This window comes from Mustela lutreola, chromosome 1 (assembly GCF_030435805.1).
Source record: "Mustela lutreola isolate mMusLut2 chromosome 1, mMusLut2.pri, whole genome shotgun sequence".
In the NCBI taxonomy this organism is placed as follows: Eukaryota; Metazoa; Chordata; class Mammalia; order Carnivora; family Mustelidae; genus Mustela; species Mustela lutreola.
In genome coordinates this window covers 227516555-227533148 of record NC_081290.1, presented here as the reverse complement: position 1 = coordinate 227533148, position 16594 = coordinate 227516555, and the positions used below count along the sequence as shown (strand labels likewise).

Genomic DNA, 16594 nt, shown 5'->3' with positions numbered 1-16594 from the left:
TGGCACTGGAGCCGCGCTCAGTGCTCCGGGACTTGTAGTTCTCCTTGGGCTCTTTGCCGCACAACACGCTGAGCGCAAACTCTATCTCCCAGGAGGCATTGCAGTGAGCCCTCCGGCTCCCCGCCTCGCCCCCGCCGGAGCTCCGACCCGCTGGTCTTAAAGGGGACGCGGCCTGAGTGGCGGTTCGCGGGGTGGCCCCCGCTCCGGCTCCTCCCCATTTCCCGCACCTCGCCCCTCCCCACGCTTCGTCCCGCAGCCCCGCAGCCCAGCCGCGACGCGGCTGATTCGGACTCCCTGGGTTCAAGCTTGTGCAGAGCTGGGTGGGGAGTTTGGACTTTGCAGTGAAGGCAGCATCCCTGCCGGCTGGGACCTGGCGGAGGGCGTCCCCACTCCAGGGGGAGCAGAGGACTCGCCCTGACCTAGCCTGGCCTAGCCTAGTCCTGCCAGGCCTGAGCGCCCCGCCCAGGAGCCGGCTCTGAGGCCGGGGCTACCGCGGTCCCAGAGGTAAGGGGGCTGGGGGCGTGTGTGCGGTTGTGGGGAGGGAGTGTCTGCACCAGCCCTGGGCACGCGCGAAGGGCTCTGAGAGTTTGGGGCTGGGAGAAGGGAGGTCTAGGTGCATCTTGGGCCTCGCTGTGTGACCTTGGGCGAGTAGCTGCCCCTCTCTGGGCTTCCACCTCCTTCATCAGTTGTGTTTGGAGGTGATCCCTCCCTCTCCCCCAATACAGTGAAGCTCACCGGCCTTTCGTGGGGTCCGTAGCTCCAGCCTGGGCTGGGCACCAGTGCAAGGTATAACTGAAAGGAGTGGTGGGGCTAAGATAGGGCACAAACTGGGGGACCAAGAGGTTGCAACCGCTTAGCATAGGCTTTTGCTCTTCTCAGCATCCTCGCTCGGGCGTACTCCCCCTACAAGACTTGAGACTGTGTTAGCCTAGTGCCCGCCCTTCCAGAAAGCCTGATGTGGGGGTGGGGACTTGTCTGTCTTAAATATGTGAGGGGTGGTCCCAGAAGGGATGGGTGATTGTGGTGTGTTCCTGAGAAGGGAATATATGCTCTCTCTCCTCCCATTCCCCTTCAGTTCAAGAGCAGTTGCGTTTTACCAGTAAAACCCTTTCTTTCTTTCTAGGAGACAGTTTTGTGGCCCAGACGAGGGCCTCTCAGTAGGAGGGCAAGGAGATCCTTCCCAGGGCTGCCTCGGGGAGAAAAAATTCAGTTAAAAACATTCAGAGACAGATGCTGCTGTCCAGAGAGCTGGGTCGGGGGTTGCTGGGAGGGACACCTAGTGCTCCCCAGGCGGAGTCAGAGGAGGTAGATAGGATATAAGGGTCAGAGAGGAGAGGAAATGGGCTCCTCAGCTCTTAGGTGCTGAGTTGGGGCTTGGAGGGTCAGCTGTGCTCTGGAGTAGGGAGAGGTTGAGTGAGACCTTCTGAAGCCCCTTCTCTGTCCTATGAGATTCTGGGAGCTTTTGACCTGAGCGCTAAACAGGAACAGTATTTGTTTTCTTTTCTTCAGTTTTGGTTGTTTGAGTCATTTCTAAATGGCTGAATCCTCCCTCAGTCCTGTCCAGTGACCTCTGTAGGGACCTTCTTGGTTAATTTTGAGTCTCGGGGATATGGATATGCGGGACCAGACCTGGCAGAGGAGAGGGCAGTGACTGAGCCAGTCCCTGGAAGGTGCTTTCCTGGTGATAGCTTTAGTTTTATCTCATCTTGCTGTCACATTATCTCCCAATGGCCACTTAGCACTCCTTCACTCCTGTGCCTGGTCCTTTGCTGGGCACTGGGAACAGATAGGGGATTGGAGCTCCTTCCAAAGGAGATCCCAGCCTGGTGAGGGAGATAGACACAGAATCTAGTGACACTGCTGAGGGAGGAGAAAAGCAAAGAGGGCCTTGGGAAGCTCTAAGACTTGGACTGCAGGGGGCTTAGGAAATGCTTCCCAGAGGAGGGGCATGTGACCTGGGCCTGGGAGGATGAGTCAGAATTTGCCAGGAGAGTAAGAAGCCTTTCTCAGCAGAGAGGACATCACCAAAAGGTGGCCTGCAGGAAAAGCCCACTGCTCATATTCATTCAGATTTATCACCAACCAGTGTTTGTCAAGTTCATGTTCCCCACTGTCCCCCATCAGCCAAGTGTCTCAGAAAGGGCTGGAATAGCAGGTTCAGGAGTTCGTATCTTACGCTGAGGGGCTGGGGAGCCTTGAGAGTTCTTTTTTTTTTTTTTTTTAAAGATTTTATTTACTTATTTGACAGACAGAAATCACAAGTAGGCAGAGAGGCAGGCACAGAGAGAGGGGGAGGCAGGCTCCCTGCCGAGCAGAGAGCCGGATGCAGGGCTCAATCCCAGGACCCTGGGATCATGATCTGAGGCGAAGGCAGAGGCTGTCACCTACTGAGCCAGCCAGGCGCCCCGAGCCTTGAGAGTTCTGAGCAGAGAATGGTAAGATGGAGCTTATCATCTAATGAGATTAATCTGACGATGTTCGCAGAGTGGGTCACATAGACCTGGAAGGGATGAGGAAGCCTGAATTGGGGCCCAAGGTGTGGGGGCAGGGTATTGGACACACACACACACACATACACAGTGCTTGGGGGTGGTAGAGATGAGTCAGGCTTCACCATGCAGCAACAGAGACCTGTCAATACACAGTGGAAATGCGGAGGGTCATCCAAAAGGGACAGATAAAGGGATCTGGGCCTTCCAGGGAAGGGATCGTGATGTTCCTATATTCTTACTGTGTGCCCTGGAGCAGACTGGATGTTGCTGGAACTCTCAGGCTGTCATGCCAGGAATGAGAGGTACAAGCCAAGGGCTTGGGGGAAGAGCAGCAGCATTGGCTGGGAAAGGATAAGGGGTGGTCAGGTGATCATCTCCCATTTGGGGGCTCAGAGACTCAGAACAGTGAAAGAGACCTTGCCTCAAGGCTGTGGGCACCATGGGGCATAGTGCCTGGGCTAGATTCAAAAGTTGGATTCTATTCTGCAGAACACAACCTCTACTGGAGGATGGATTGAGGGAGAGAATGAGGAGGTGGGGTTAGAAGGCTACTGCACTAGTCCAGGCAAGAAGTAAAGAGGAGCTGATCTTGGGGGCTGCTGCAGCTCTGGGTGGGGGGATAGTGGAAATACTAAGTTAGCAGTGAGGGATGAAATTCCAAGTAGAATCAGTGAGATCAGGAGTGTGTGTCTGTCTTCTTGCTTGACAGTTTGTTTCCCCACTTGGTGCCAGATGGCCCAAGAATAGACTCATCACTGCCCCAGCCCTCATCTTTCTTATATCTCGTCCCCTTCTCTGTCACGGCTGAAATGGTCCCCATTTTCCAGGTGAAAAAGCTGAGGAGCCTGGCAGGGACTCACCCAAGGTCACCTGGTGATCCAGAAGCAGAGAACCTGGGTCTCATGCTTTTCACGCAGGCTCTTCTAAGAGAGGATACGGTGCTGTGTGCTGCTGCACGCTTCCGAGCTCAGTGCGGGGCAAATGTCGCTTAGGGCAGAGCCAGTGTTGACAGGCCATCTCCTTGTCCAGAGCCTGGAGGAGTAATCCACCCTCCCAGGAATGCTGATGGTCTGCAGCTCCCTCCACCAAGGAGACCAAGTGCAGGTTCTTATCCCACCGTTAAGGCTGTGTCCCTCTCCCATGTTGATCCTCCACACTCCCATGTGTGCCCTAGGGAAATCAGGCCTTGTCCTGCCTCCCTTCTGTGGCCTGTGATGAGGTCAGGTGAGCTCCAAGCCTCTAAAACCCTTTTGCATGAATGCACCCAAGATAATGAGTGGGTTTAGTTGGTGACTATGGTGACAGCTGACCTCAGACTGCCTGTGTGGGAGTGGGGGCAGGTAGGCAGGGCTTGCCTGAAGTGGCTGGGCCACAGACTGCATGGAGGCTGCATGGCTGGCCTGGGAAATCACAGCTCTCACAGAAGGGCACCACTGCCAGGCCTCTAGCTGCCAGGTGCAAAGGTGTCAGGTAGAATGGTATGAAATTGCCAACATCTGCTCCTTTGCTTTCATGTGGTTAAACCCGATATCACTTATCCCCATTTTACAGAACAGAAGAGAGGCTCATGATGTGATTTGCTCAAGGTCAAGTAATGAGTTGCAAGACTACGAAAAGTTTTTTTTTTAATTTGACAGAGAGAGTGAACACAAGCAGGGGGAGTAGGAGAGGGAGAAGCAGTCCTCACCCCAGGACCCTGGGATCACAAACCGAGCCAAAGGCAGACATCTAATGACTGAGCCAGCCAGGTGCCCAAGACTAGGATAAAATTTGCCCAAGTTCACACTAGAACGTAGGGCTCAACATTCCTAGTCTTTCTTTCCACTTCCAGAACATTCCCTAGCCCCAGAACTCCATTTCTGCCTACTGCCAGGTCCTTTTCCTCCACACACGATGTCAATATCCCATCGATTAGGGTTTTTTTCTTGACTGCCTGAATAACAGGATTTCTTGGCATCCTGGATTGAAAGTTAAGTCCACTAGCCTGGAGGGCAAGATTAGGGGTTTGCAATGATGGTCTACAAGGGAGGTTGGTCACAAGCACTGCCTAGGAAAAAGATGACTAGGGATGAAGGGAGACCAGTTTTTAAAGACCTGTTTAAAGGTCTTTGAGATTATGCCTTGCGTTGGCACACTTGACCAACATGTGCGCCTCCACCACCAGACCGTAGTTCCTAAGGGCAAGGACTTGGCTTCTAAAGTGAAGGGGACTGATTCACTGAACAGTTCCCTGTGCTCACCACCATGCCAAGGACTTTATATTTGCTTTAACAACAACCCTGCAGGATGGAAAGACTCAGAAAGCATAAGTAACAGGGATGGTAAGCAGACTCCATTTCCAGATGAATCTCATTCAGAGTAAAAAAAGTTGAACACACTATTCCAGGAGGCTTGGCGTGGGCCCTGGGCATATGAATTTGTGCTAAGGTAGCAGGTGGTTCTGAGGCAGCCAAACCAATGTCTGGGAACCACTGATCTGTACTCTGGCTTCACCCCCAGTAATCTCTGAGATGCTGGCCATTGAGAAATAAGTCCTAGTCCCAGCCACTTCAGGCAAGCCCTGCCTAGTTCCTTGGCAGCATGAGGGCGTGGGGGACAGACAAGCAAATGGGCCCATTGCTCTTAAGAAATGCAATAACGGAAGCTTGGTCTCAGTCAAGAGCTTAGGAGAATGGAGCGTCTCCACAGGACCTCACACAGAGTCTGGGTCCCACAATATCTGTGGTTCTGAATAAAAGTTTCTGGCCCCTCACTTAGTAAATGTATGGCTTGTCTTCACACCAACCCTGGGTCCCAAGAATTAAACCAGTAAGTTACTTAAGCCAGTAAGTTTAAACAGCTGCTGTATGCGGAGCTTTCTATCAGGTCCTGCCTAGAGTGGGGTCATACAAAGAAAGAAGGGGTCATACAAAGAAAGAAGGGGCCCTGTCTTCTTGGAGCTGAAAGTTGGATATTAAGAGAATAAGCTTTACCTTTGTGACCCAGCATGAGCATCAGAAGCAAAAGTGGGTCAGCTGGGGGAGAAAGGCTTCCAGGAAACTGCCTGAAGGGAGAGGAAAAGCAAAGGGAAGGCTCCTGCGGTCAGAGGAATAAGGTAGCAGTAACTCACACCATATTTTGCATTTGCTTCGGCAACAAATGCCTACTGTGTGAACAAAACGGATATGGTTGCTCCCCAGGAACCTGTACGGTATAGTGGACGAGGTTGACTCCAGCCAGGAAATCATGATAAGTGCCGTCATGGGGGACATGGTGCTCTGAAATTGTTAACAGACACGTCGACCCAAACAAAAAGGTCAGGCAAGGCTTCTTTGAGGAAGTGAGTTTGAGCTGAAGTCCGTGGGGTGAGTCAAGCAAGGAGGGGAGGGAAGAATGTCTGCAAAGGGCACAGCGGCAGGGAGAACACTATGAGTCAAGAGTGAGGGGCTGGTGTGGGCTCAGGCTGGGGAGGGGAAGGGGAAGGAAGGGCCTTGCACGTGCAGAGCTGTGGAGCTACGCCTGGAGGAGGCAGGGCCAGGCCACAAACATGTTATGCTCTGCTTCATGGGAGGGAATTATGCGATCCCAGCTATAATGGAGGAGTAAGATGCAGGTGGCTGTAGGATCGGCGGGTGAGGGATGATTTCATGCCTTTAGGTCCAGGGATGTTCTAACTGAAGACAGCCCGTTTGAGGTAAGCTTTGAAGGAAAACAGGAGTTTGTCTGGCTGTGTGAGTGGGAGGGAGGTGGTGGTGGAGGTCTTGGGAGATAGGATGTTTCAGGCTAAAGGCACAGTGTATTCAAAGAACTGGAGCCTTGGAAAGATGTAGATCACTTGGAAAACAGCAAGAAGTTGATTTGGGGCAAAGTGTGCAGAGATCTCCCCGTTGATCCTTCCTTGGGATCCTAAGTCTGCCTGCCCTCCCTCCTTGGAGGTGTGATTTTGTGTGTGTCTCTGCTCATCTTCCCCAACAGGACAGGACTTGGCCAACATCGTGGACCACAGCTTTTATAACTGGCTTCTACCAGCGCATGAATGGATGAGGTCACCAGGGAGGCCTGGGGAGAGGACAAAAGAGTGGGGAAAGGGGTGCGTGGAAGGTTCAGATATTGCCTTCGTGAGATTAAAGGCGCTCATCAGCAATAACCACAACCCCCTGGGGGCTCATTACATGCCTGGCGTTGCGCTTTACTTCATTGCAATACCTCCGCGGGAGGCATCCTCGCGCCCTTTCCCAGGGGACGAAACAGAGGCCCAGAAAGGTGATTGCACCAGTTCTTGGTGCAGGGGACCACTTGGGGAACTGGATCTTTTGGGCTGAGCGTGACCCTGCTCTCTGTCTCCTGCAGCGTGGCGTCATGGACAAGATCCTGGAGGCGGTGGTGACGTCCTCGTACCCCGCGAGTGTGAAGCAGGGGCTGGTGCGGCGCGTGCTGGAGGCGGCGCGGCAGCCGCTGGAGCGGGAGCAGTGCCTGGCGCTGCTGGCGCTGGGCACGCGCCTCTACGTGGGCGGAGCTGACGAGCTGCCCCGTCGCGTGGGCTGTCAGCTGCTGCACGTGGCCGGCCGCCACCACCCCGACGTCTTCTCTGAGTTTTTCAGCGCGCGCCGCGTGCTTCGCCTGCTGCAGGGGGGCGCCGGCCCGCCGGGCCCCCGCGCGCTCGCCTGCGTGCAGCTCGGCCTGCAGCTGTTACCTGAGGGCCCCGCAGCGGACGAGGTGTTCGCGCTGCTGCGGCGGGAGGTGCTGCGCACGGTGTGCGAACGCCCGGGGCCCGCGGTCTGCGCGCAGGTGGCGCGGCTGCTGGCACGACACCCGCGCTGCGTCCCCGAAGGCCCGCACCGGCTGCTCTTCTGCCAGCAGCTGGTGCGTTGCCTCGGCCGCTTCCGCTGCCCGGCGGAGGGCGAGGAGGGCGCTGTGGAGTTCCTGGAGCAGGCCCAGCAGGTGAGCGGGCTCCTGGCGCAGTTGTGGCGGGCCCAGCCTGTCGCCATCCTGCCTTGCTTGAAGGAGCTGTTCGCCGTCATTTCCTGCACAGGTGCGTGTGAGGAGGGCCCGGGGCCGGGGAGGGGGCGCCCAGCCGCTTGGGCGCTGGCCAGGTGATTGTACGTGCAGGGTCTTGTGCTTGGCATGCCTGTGTCAAGGTATGACGTGTGTGTATGCGTTCGCACTTAATGCACAGGTCGGGGAATGAAGCGTCCCTTAATTAGCAGGGCTCTTCTGAGCCCCTGCCATGGGTCCCATCCTGTGGTGGGTGCTGGGCACATATGGAGGAGCGGACCCAGATCAAGCTGGCCAAGAGGAAGACCGGGGCTGAGCGGAGACAACAGAGAGGCATAGGGGGATGTCATCATGTCCTTTGGGTCAGGTGGGTTTCATAGAAGTGGTATCTTCTGATACAGGCTTTGAGAGCTGGACAACAGCAGGGGCAAGGCGTTGAGGGCAGGCAGGGGCGAAGTTCTGGACACACGATGGAGCCTGTACATCTCAATTCTGAAATGTGAACTTTTGGTCCTCCATCGACAACTGTTGAACTTGGACTACAGTTATAAATGAGCGAAATAAGATCTGTGCCTTTCCTGATTATAGGGTTATTCAGTTGAAAGGAAGAGAAAGCACCTGGCAGGAGAAAGAACCAAGCTCCCATGTATAAGCCCTTATCCATTTGGACAACACATTTTGATAACTAAATGTTCTTTTTCACCTCTAGGCCTTTGTGTGGTTCCACCTGGAATGTCCTCCCTCCCCTCCAGTCAAACAGCCCTTCTATCTGTTCTTGCCAGCTCCATTGTTACCCTTTCTTACAGACCTTGCCTATATAGGTGCAGATTGGGTGAGGGGTGGGGTCAGTGCTTTTGTCTGTGCTCAGACAAAAGCCATGGGCCCCAAAGCCATGAGTTAAGGTGGGGAGGTGGCCCCAACGTGCTCTTTGCAGAAGCTTAGTCTAGTTCCTTGGCAGCATGAGGGCATGGGGGTTTGCGGGAGGTGAGGAGCCTACCTGCCTTGCTAAGCTCATCCCAGCCCCCACACCATTCCAGAGGAGGAGCCGCCTTCTAGCGCCCTGGCCAGTGTGGTCCAGCACCTACCGTTGGAGCTTATGGATGGTGTCGTCCGGAACCTCAGCAATGATGACAGTGTGACAGATTCTCAGATGCTCACTGCCATCAGCAGGTGGGCTGAGGACCGGGTGGCGGTCAGGTCTCTCTCCCTCCTTCCACTGAGTGGGATTGCTGGGCTAGGTTTAGTGTCAGAAGGCCCAGGACCTCATGCTTTTTTCATTCATCCACCCTTTTTTGAGCCCTGCTCAGTGCCTGACCCAGGGCTGGATGTGGGAGATGAAAAGAACCTTCCTCGAGCAGTGCTCTCAGGTTGGGTGCCAACTGTGTGATCCTGGACAAGTCGGTGAACTCTCTGAGCCTCAGTTTCCACCTCTGTAAAGATGGTATAAGAAGTTGTCAGGGTTCTATGGGGTCATACTGGAAGCTGCAAGTATGTTACAAAGTGTTTTTTGAGTTTGGCAGGTGTGATAAATAGAATTTGGGTGGTTTTTAGCTCACAGCTTTTGCACATTCCCTCACTTTGTTTGAATGTCGTTGTACTTGTGATCTAGCCACACCTGCCTATCCAGTGATCCCAGAATATGCTGCCTTCCCTCCTGCCTATAGGCCTTTGGCTTTGTAGAACCCATTCACCTGGCATGCCTCCCCCACCATGCTTTCCATACCTGTGTGCAGATCTAACATCACCATCAGGCCTTCCAGGAATTTTTGGTTTTAGTTCTTAAAAGTGTGGGCTCTAGAGGCAAGCTCATTGGGTGCAGATCGTGGCTCTACTACTTCTGCCTGTGTGATTTGGGGCAAGTTACTCCACTTCTGTAGGCCTCTGCTTCCTCATTTATAAAATGTAGTGTAATTGAGTCCACCTGTGGGGTTGTTGCAAAGATTATATAAAATGAGATAATACATGTAAAGTGTTTAGAGCAGTGATGGTAGCCAGTGTCATCGTAATGACTATTGCTTTGGTCTCTCTTTATGAGTCTAAAAGTAATGATATAATGCCATTTTCCTGGGCACGAACTATGTGGTAGCTTCATGCTCTATGCACAGAAGCATTATCTTGTGGGGGTCAGTTGGGTTAATATATGTAAGGCAGATGGAGTAGTGCTTGGTCCAGAGTGGATACTATTAGGGTTAACTATTATCACATCTTTTAATCATACAGCAACTCTGTGAGGGAGGTTTTGTCCCCATTTTACAGAGAGAAACTGAGGCTAGAGAGGGTGACTTGTTCTAGGCCACAAGCAAGGGTTTGCTGGAGCCAAAGCTACTTCCAAAGGGGAGTAGTGCTGCTTCTGCTCTTGGGCCCCATGGTTCAGGCAGGGACAGCTGAAAGCTCCATTCTGCCCCTGCAGTCTAGTGTGTGGGGTGAGGTTTGGGGTGTTGAGAGTATGCTTAGCTGGGAGCCCCAGTCTCTGCCAGATGTTTGTGCTGGGCTCATTTGCAGTTCTCAGAGGTGTCTTATCCATCTCACGGACCCCTGTGCATGTGTGGGTCAGTGTGGGGTCTCAGGACATTCTAGCTTATCCCTGGGCTACTCCCATCCAGGCATTGGGCCTCCCCGGTCCTTGTGTCATTGTTGCTTCCTTCTCCAGGATGATTGACTGGGTGTCATGGCCCCTGGGGAAGAACATTGACAAGTGGATCATTGCACTGTTGAAGGGCCTGGCCGCTGTTAAGAAGTTCAGCATCTTGATTGAGGTTTCACTCGCCAAAATTGAGAAGGTTGGTGGGCCCCTGTCCTAGCCCTGGCTTATGGCTTTTTCCATTTTGCTCTTGCCGGGGACAGTATGGGTCTGGGAGGCAGAGCACTGGGGCTCCCACCCAAGCTTGCTGTGACTCGGGACAATTCACTTTACTTCTATGGGCCTTAGATTTCGCCCATTCATTCCTCTGCTCATTCAAGAATGTGTTGGTCTATCTGTCCCTCTGTCCCTCCCATCAGATGTCTGTCTTGCTATCCATCTGTCCATCAACCTGGATCTGTGAGTCTGTGCTCTTGGTTCTGCATGGGTCTACTGCTTCAGCTCTAGTGTGTCTGACCACCTCTTAGGTCTGTGGCTGCACTTGGCATCTGGGGTCCAGGCCTGGGGAACTTCTGACCAGCTTCTCTCTCCCAGGTTTTCTCCAAGCTTCTGTACCCCATTGTCCGGGGAGCTGCCTTGTCTGTCCTGAAGTACATGCTCCTGACCTTCCAGCACTCCCATGAGGCCTTCCACTTGGTAAGGACCCTATGTGCTGCTCTGAGGAGGGGTGGTTCTCCATCTTCCACTGGTTTGTTTGGCTGGAATCCATTCATGCTCTCTCTATTGGGGTTGGGGGTTTGAAGCCCAAGACCTTGAAGTCCTGGACGTTAGGACTGAAGGAGACTTGAAACTCTGTTTTACAGACAGGAGACGAGAGAATGTGTATGGCTTCACCACACGCCCACAGTAGAGTGACAGCCCTAGAATGAGGATGGCTAATGTTGCCTAGGACCCTGCTGTGTGCCAGGCATGGTACTAAAGACAGTACCTATACTGACTCTTAAGTTCAGCCCTAAGAGGGAGAATTCTATCATTTTTTCTGATTTTTAACTGAGGAAACTGCAGTTTAGGGAGATTAAACCACACACAGTGTCTGGGACAAGTGATATAGGAAGATTCTAAGTTTGTGTGAGTGATACAGGAAGATTCTAAGTTTGTCTGACTTCTGACCCTGTATTCTTCTGATATACCCTGCTGCCGATCAGCACCAGGTGGCCTGGCTTCCAGCCCAGGGCCCTTTCTGTTATCTTTGGGGCCATCCCTCCTGAAGGACAGCCTGTAGTTCTTGTTGGGGAGGAAGGAAGGGCTACCCTTTTGCCTTCCTTTCCCTAGACCTGACTTGCAGATGGGGCCCTAGATTTCGATGGCTCCTGCTCAGGACAGAAATTTCATGCTTTCCAATTTGCTGCAGTGGGAAAAAGCATAGAACCAGGCTTTGGGGTACTGGGGGTTGAGTCCCATCTCTGCCATTTGCCAGATGTGGTGACCTTGGACCAGGCACTTATCTCTCATGTTTGACATGTAAATGTTTGGTGAAAGAATGGTGGTAGAAGGAAGAGTAGCCCTTGTCACTCAGGCCTCAGGCTCTCCTGGCAGGTCAGTTGGCTGTGGCTTAACAGCTGGGGCTTGGGCCCAGGCTATGCCTCAGCTGTGAGGAGGGAATTGTTTATTCCATTTAACAGATGAAGAAATGGAGGCAGGATATCCAAAGTCACATGTCTTGTAAAAAGAGTCCCTTGCCTGCATAGCACAGAGTTCTATGTAGGCAAGAGGGATGGTGGCCAGGTGGTCAGACGTCCCTGCCTTGAGGAGCTCCGGGTATTTTCATCACTGACCACCAACACCTGTCTTGCATTGTAAATGGTACTGAGCCTGATCCTGCTCTGCTCTCACAGCTCCTCCCTCACATCCCGCCCATGGTGGCCTCTCTGGTCAAGGAGGACTCCAACTCGGGGACCAGCTGCCTGGAGCAGCTGGCGGAGCTGGTCCACTGCATGGTCTTCCGGTTCCCGGGTTTCCCAGATCTCTATGAGCCTGTCATGGAGGCCATTAAGGTGAGTGACGTTCTCCCCCTCCTTCCTTGCCCTGCTTCAAAAAGGGTGCCAGCTGGGGCCTTGCTTAAGCCCGCAATATAGGTTAATGGCACCCCCCCCCCCCATCATTTGGGGTGTGTCCTCTCACCTCCCCTCTCCCATCCTGTGCTTCAGGCACTCTGAGCCACCTGCCCTTTCTGTAGCTGGTCATTGCTCAAGATTGCGCTTGGCCTTTGCATATGCCATTCTCTCAGACTAGAAACCCTCCTCTTGTTTCGCCTGCATATCTCCTGTTCCCATCGAGTCTTACTCATTAAGGCTCCGCCCAAGAGTTACCTCCCTCAGAAAGCCTTCTCTGACAACTCTCGATACCCTTCCATACCTCAGGCTGGGTGACTTTTTTGGGGCTCCCGCAGCTCCCACATCCCTTTGTCATGTGTTGTCACTGTCTGCCTATGTCTGTTTCCACCCGCACCCCCCACCCCCCGCCCAAGCAGGGATTGTTATAAGTGTTCACATGGCTTTACTGCTGCCCTGCTTTGTGTCAGACCCAGGCTGGGAACTGGGGACATAGGCACGAGGCAGCCCAAGTCACCTCCACAGAGGAGCTTGTAGCCTAGCGGGGTGACAGGCTTGCACAGAAGTAAGGAAAGTCCTGTGAGGAATGAGAGAAGGGAAGGATCATCTCCAGTTAGAGGAGGAGGCTACAAGGATGAAGGGGCTTCTGAGCTGGGCTTGCTAGATTGTTAGGACAATAGCTTTTGTGGGTAGTGCCACATTTGACCATATTTTCCGCGTATTTTGTTTTTTAATGCTCGTTAAGATGCAAGAAACAAGAAGCAGGTATTGTTGCCCGAATTTCGTAGACGAGGGAAATGAGACTGCAGAGGCTTGGTGACTTGTGCAGTCATGGAGGTAGTGAGAGACACACACAGGCAGGGTGCGTGATTGCTGAGCCCTTTCCTCTCGCGTGATACAGAGGGCAGGTCTGGGTGTGGGTGAAAGATGTTTAGGTAGGTGGTGGCCCTTACAGAACCTGTGATCTGACTTCCATTTCTGTAGCACAGCAGATAGGTAATGTGGAAAGCATCCTCCTGCAAAGCACCTAGAAATGCTTGTTAAAATATAACAAACGTCTTTTTAAGTACATAGCTGAGCTTGCAAGAAAGTAATGGGGAATCCCCAGGGGCTAAAACGGAATCGAGAACTGGAATCCAGAATGGTAAATGAGGGATGATGCTCTTGTGCCCTGTAGTGGGGAGGGAGTGGGGAGCGTATAACTGTAGTCACTAAACTGCTTGAGCTTGCAGGGACAGGAGGTGATGCTTAGGGCCTGCTCCCCTTGGGGCATTAGCAGTAAGAGGCCCATGTAAGTCAGGACCCAAAAAGACTTTTGCTGCTAGTGAAAGAGTGATCTAGAAAAAAAAATACAAACATGGTCTCGCATAGATTTCAAGGAAACTTTTCTGGCTTAGTCTGCATTATGGATTGGGAAAAGTGAAATTTGTCATCATTGGCCTGCTCTTGTGGGTTTAGGGGTTCAAGTTCTCATTGTCTTCGGGGTTGTGGGCATTCACATTAAAAGTAGTTATGAACTAGTAATACCCTAGAGTTGCCTTGTAGAAACAGAAATGAAAGTGCTTTCAATTCACAAAGATAAACCTCTACTAAAGATGAATTTATAATCCAAAAATTATAAAACACGGAAGGGAACAATCTACCACGAGTGAGAGTCAGTTGATAACTTGAAACAAAACCTCTGGCATTTACTTAGATCATCTCAGGTTTTCCAGCTTTGCAGGAGAATGCATTTATTTTTAAATGGAGAACACCTACAAGAGAAGCCTGTCACTGGAGGTAGATGAGCAGAGGAGACAGAGCTTTGACTTGCTGGAAGTGACTGTTACTGTTTCCTGCTAGCTTGGGAGCTTCTGGTGGGCAGGGACCATGTCAGGATTTCTGTGCCCAGCAAGTATCTCTGTGATCTCTGAGTGAATGAATGTGACTGTCGTGTGAAAAATGCAGTTGTGGAGGCATGAGCAAAGAGGAGGGAGCATGGCCTTGCACTGGGCACTGAGGGAAACCCACACTGAGTGAGACTTGGGCTTTTCATGCTAGGATCTATGGCCCGATCTGGGCGACAATGGATCTGTAAATACCGGTACCACTAGGTGCAGGCAGCAAGGTATAGAACACGTGTGTACCCCACTTGAGATCCTGGGATGTCTTCTAGAGGGGGGCTGTAGGAGTGAGGCCTTGAGGGATGGGAACTGGGAGAATGGGGCATCCGCAGGTGTGTCCAAGGGAGAGGCGTGGGAGTGGGAACGTGCAGTTTGTCAGTGGAGTAGAAGGGACATTGGAAAGATCAGACTGGAGGGCCTCAGACCAGACCAACTCTGCTTCCTCTAGCAGATATGGGCCTCTCAAACCTTTCCTCCAGAGTACTGGAGCCCAGAAAGGGGCTGCTTACACCAAGCAGGCTGACACAAGCTCAGTGTTTCTCTGGAATCTCCTTTTATCTCTGAGATTCAAGTACATATTTTATAAACATTTGTTTTAAGGCAGACCTTTTTCTTCCTTGAATATTAGAGAATGTGGCTCCAGGGAGATGTGCTACGTTTGTCCTGTGGCTTTGAATACCTCTTGGTATGAGCCAGTGTGGGAAGCAAGGCAGCAAAGTATCCATAGAATGTTATTGTTTATAAAACTTTACATGTTTTCTTTGAACACATCCTTCCTTGAGGCTCCTTTATAAGTAAATTTGGGAAAGTTCTCTCAGGCAATTTCTCTGGGAGCTGTGGTTCTTGCTAAGGGAGCCATTGTATGTCACATGAGAAACTTGAAACCAATTTCGTAGTGTTCTCTCTCTTTTTTTTAAAAGAGTACCAGAGTAGCTTCTTTGGAGAAAATGACTTTTTTTTCCTAGTGTCGATAATTTTGCATCATGCGTATGTGCACATGCATGAGCTTCTGTCTTTCTGCCTTTTTGTCCCTATTCATGTGTCGTATGGGGGAGTGGGAATTGGATAGGGAACAGTAGGAAGACAAAAGGGGCTAAGAATGGGCTAAGAAGATAGTAAGCCCATTGTTTTTTGTTTTTTAATTTAGAGATGGGGAGGGGCAGAGGGAGAGGGAGAGAGAATCTTAAGCGGGGTTCCCTTTCACAACCCTGAGCTCAAGACCTGAGCTGAAATCAGACACTTACCCATCTGTGCCCCCAGGTGCCCCAAGCCTTTATCTTTTTAATGTTGCCTTTGGCAGCTCCTGTATTTTTATCATCTGTGATAGGTGACTGATCTGATAAATGTTCCTGGGAAATGAGTGTGCACAAATGTTAAACCACTCGTTGAGCAGGACCTTCTACGGTGGCCGGATGGTGTATGCTGGGGTTACCAGGGCCTTCAGTGCTAAGCTGGTTTGAAAGTTTGGAGGCTTGCACAAATCTAGGGTCTGTGCTCAGGATCTGGAAACAATAGGGCTTTAAGGAATGCCACTAAAATCTATCAAGTAGTTCTGTGTTATGCTTAGGAGTTTTTCTTTAAAATAGATTAGAATCCGTGCTGGGGAATGTTCTTTTAGGTGCATCTGTTTTAATGTATGAGAGTGAGTAAGAAAGCATGCTAATCCCTGAGCCCTTGACCTAGGATCCATATCTCAGGACCCTCCCACCATCCTGTCTGTGAGATTGTGCTGGCGGGGTGGGGGGGGGCGGTTGTTGGCCGCTAATTAAACCTGATGGCAGACCTAAAAGGAGGAGGGCTCGGAGGAGCCTTATTGTATGCAAGTGCTGTGAAAATATGGAGTGCCAAAATAATACAAAGTAGGAGTAGCCTCCTTGACAAATGAGGAAATGGAATCAGAGAGTCTCACTGACCATTGCCAGGCAGTTAGGATCAGAGTCAGGATGAGGCCTGAGATCTTGACATTGTCTGGCTGGTGGGCCTGTGTTGTCATTGCTTACAGTCTGTCATACCCTGGGCTCCTGTAAGAACACATGGATTCTTTATTTATTGTCTGTATGTGCTTGGAAAAATTTTTTTTCTGCCTCTTAGTTTTTTCACCTATGAAATGGGCATTTTACATCTTCTTAAGGCAGTTCTGGCATGAAAGGTGATCTAGAAGGCCCATGTGTCAAAATGAGAACCTAGAATAAGTTCGGAAGCAGAAGGCGGTTAACATGTATATCTGGGACATTTGTGGGGTGGTGGGCTTGGGTGGGGTTGCGGTTGGCTGTAGTCCAAGAAGGCTTTCCGGAGGAAGTGATATTTTTAGAGCTGACCGTGGTCCCCACCATCCTGCTGGCTTTTCCCTCCTCAGGACCTCCATGTTCCCAATGAGGACCGCATCAAGCAGCTGCTGGGGCGGGATGCCTGGACCTCGCAGAAGAGTGAACTGGCTGGTTTCTACCCCCGGCTAATGGCCAAGTCAGACACGGGCAAAATTGGTTTAATCAATCTGGGCAACACATGCTACGTGAACAGCATCCTTCAGGCCTTATTCATGGCTTCTGAGTA

General features: G+C 51.8%; 1 protein-coding gene across 3 annotated transcripts in view; it reads left to right on the top strand.

The window, feature by feature from the left end:
• Positions 1 to 165: 165 nt before the first annotated feature.
• Positions 166 to 16594, top strand: part of USP35 (ubiquitin specific peptidase 35) — a 53377-nt gene continuing 36948 nt past the window's right edge. Inside the window, exons 1-8 of one of the 3 annotated variants that reach the window (XM_059187902.1) lie at positions 166 to 504; positions 6447 to 6561; positions 6822 to 7503; positions 8504 to 8636; positions 10117 to 10246; positions 10642 to 10743; positions 11943 to 12101; positions 16398 to 16591. In XM_059187902.1, coding sequence (XP_059043885.1) covers positions 6508 to 6561; positions 6822 to 7503; positions 8504 to 8636; positions 10117 to 10246; positions 10642 to 10743; positions 11943 to 12101; positions 16398 to 16591 — 1454 coding nt within the window. In that variant the 5' untranslated portion in view covers positions 166 to 504; positions 6447 to 6507. The other 2 variants (XM_059187909.1, XM_059187920.1) reach the window with 2 other exon arrangements.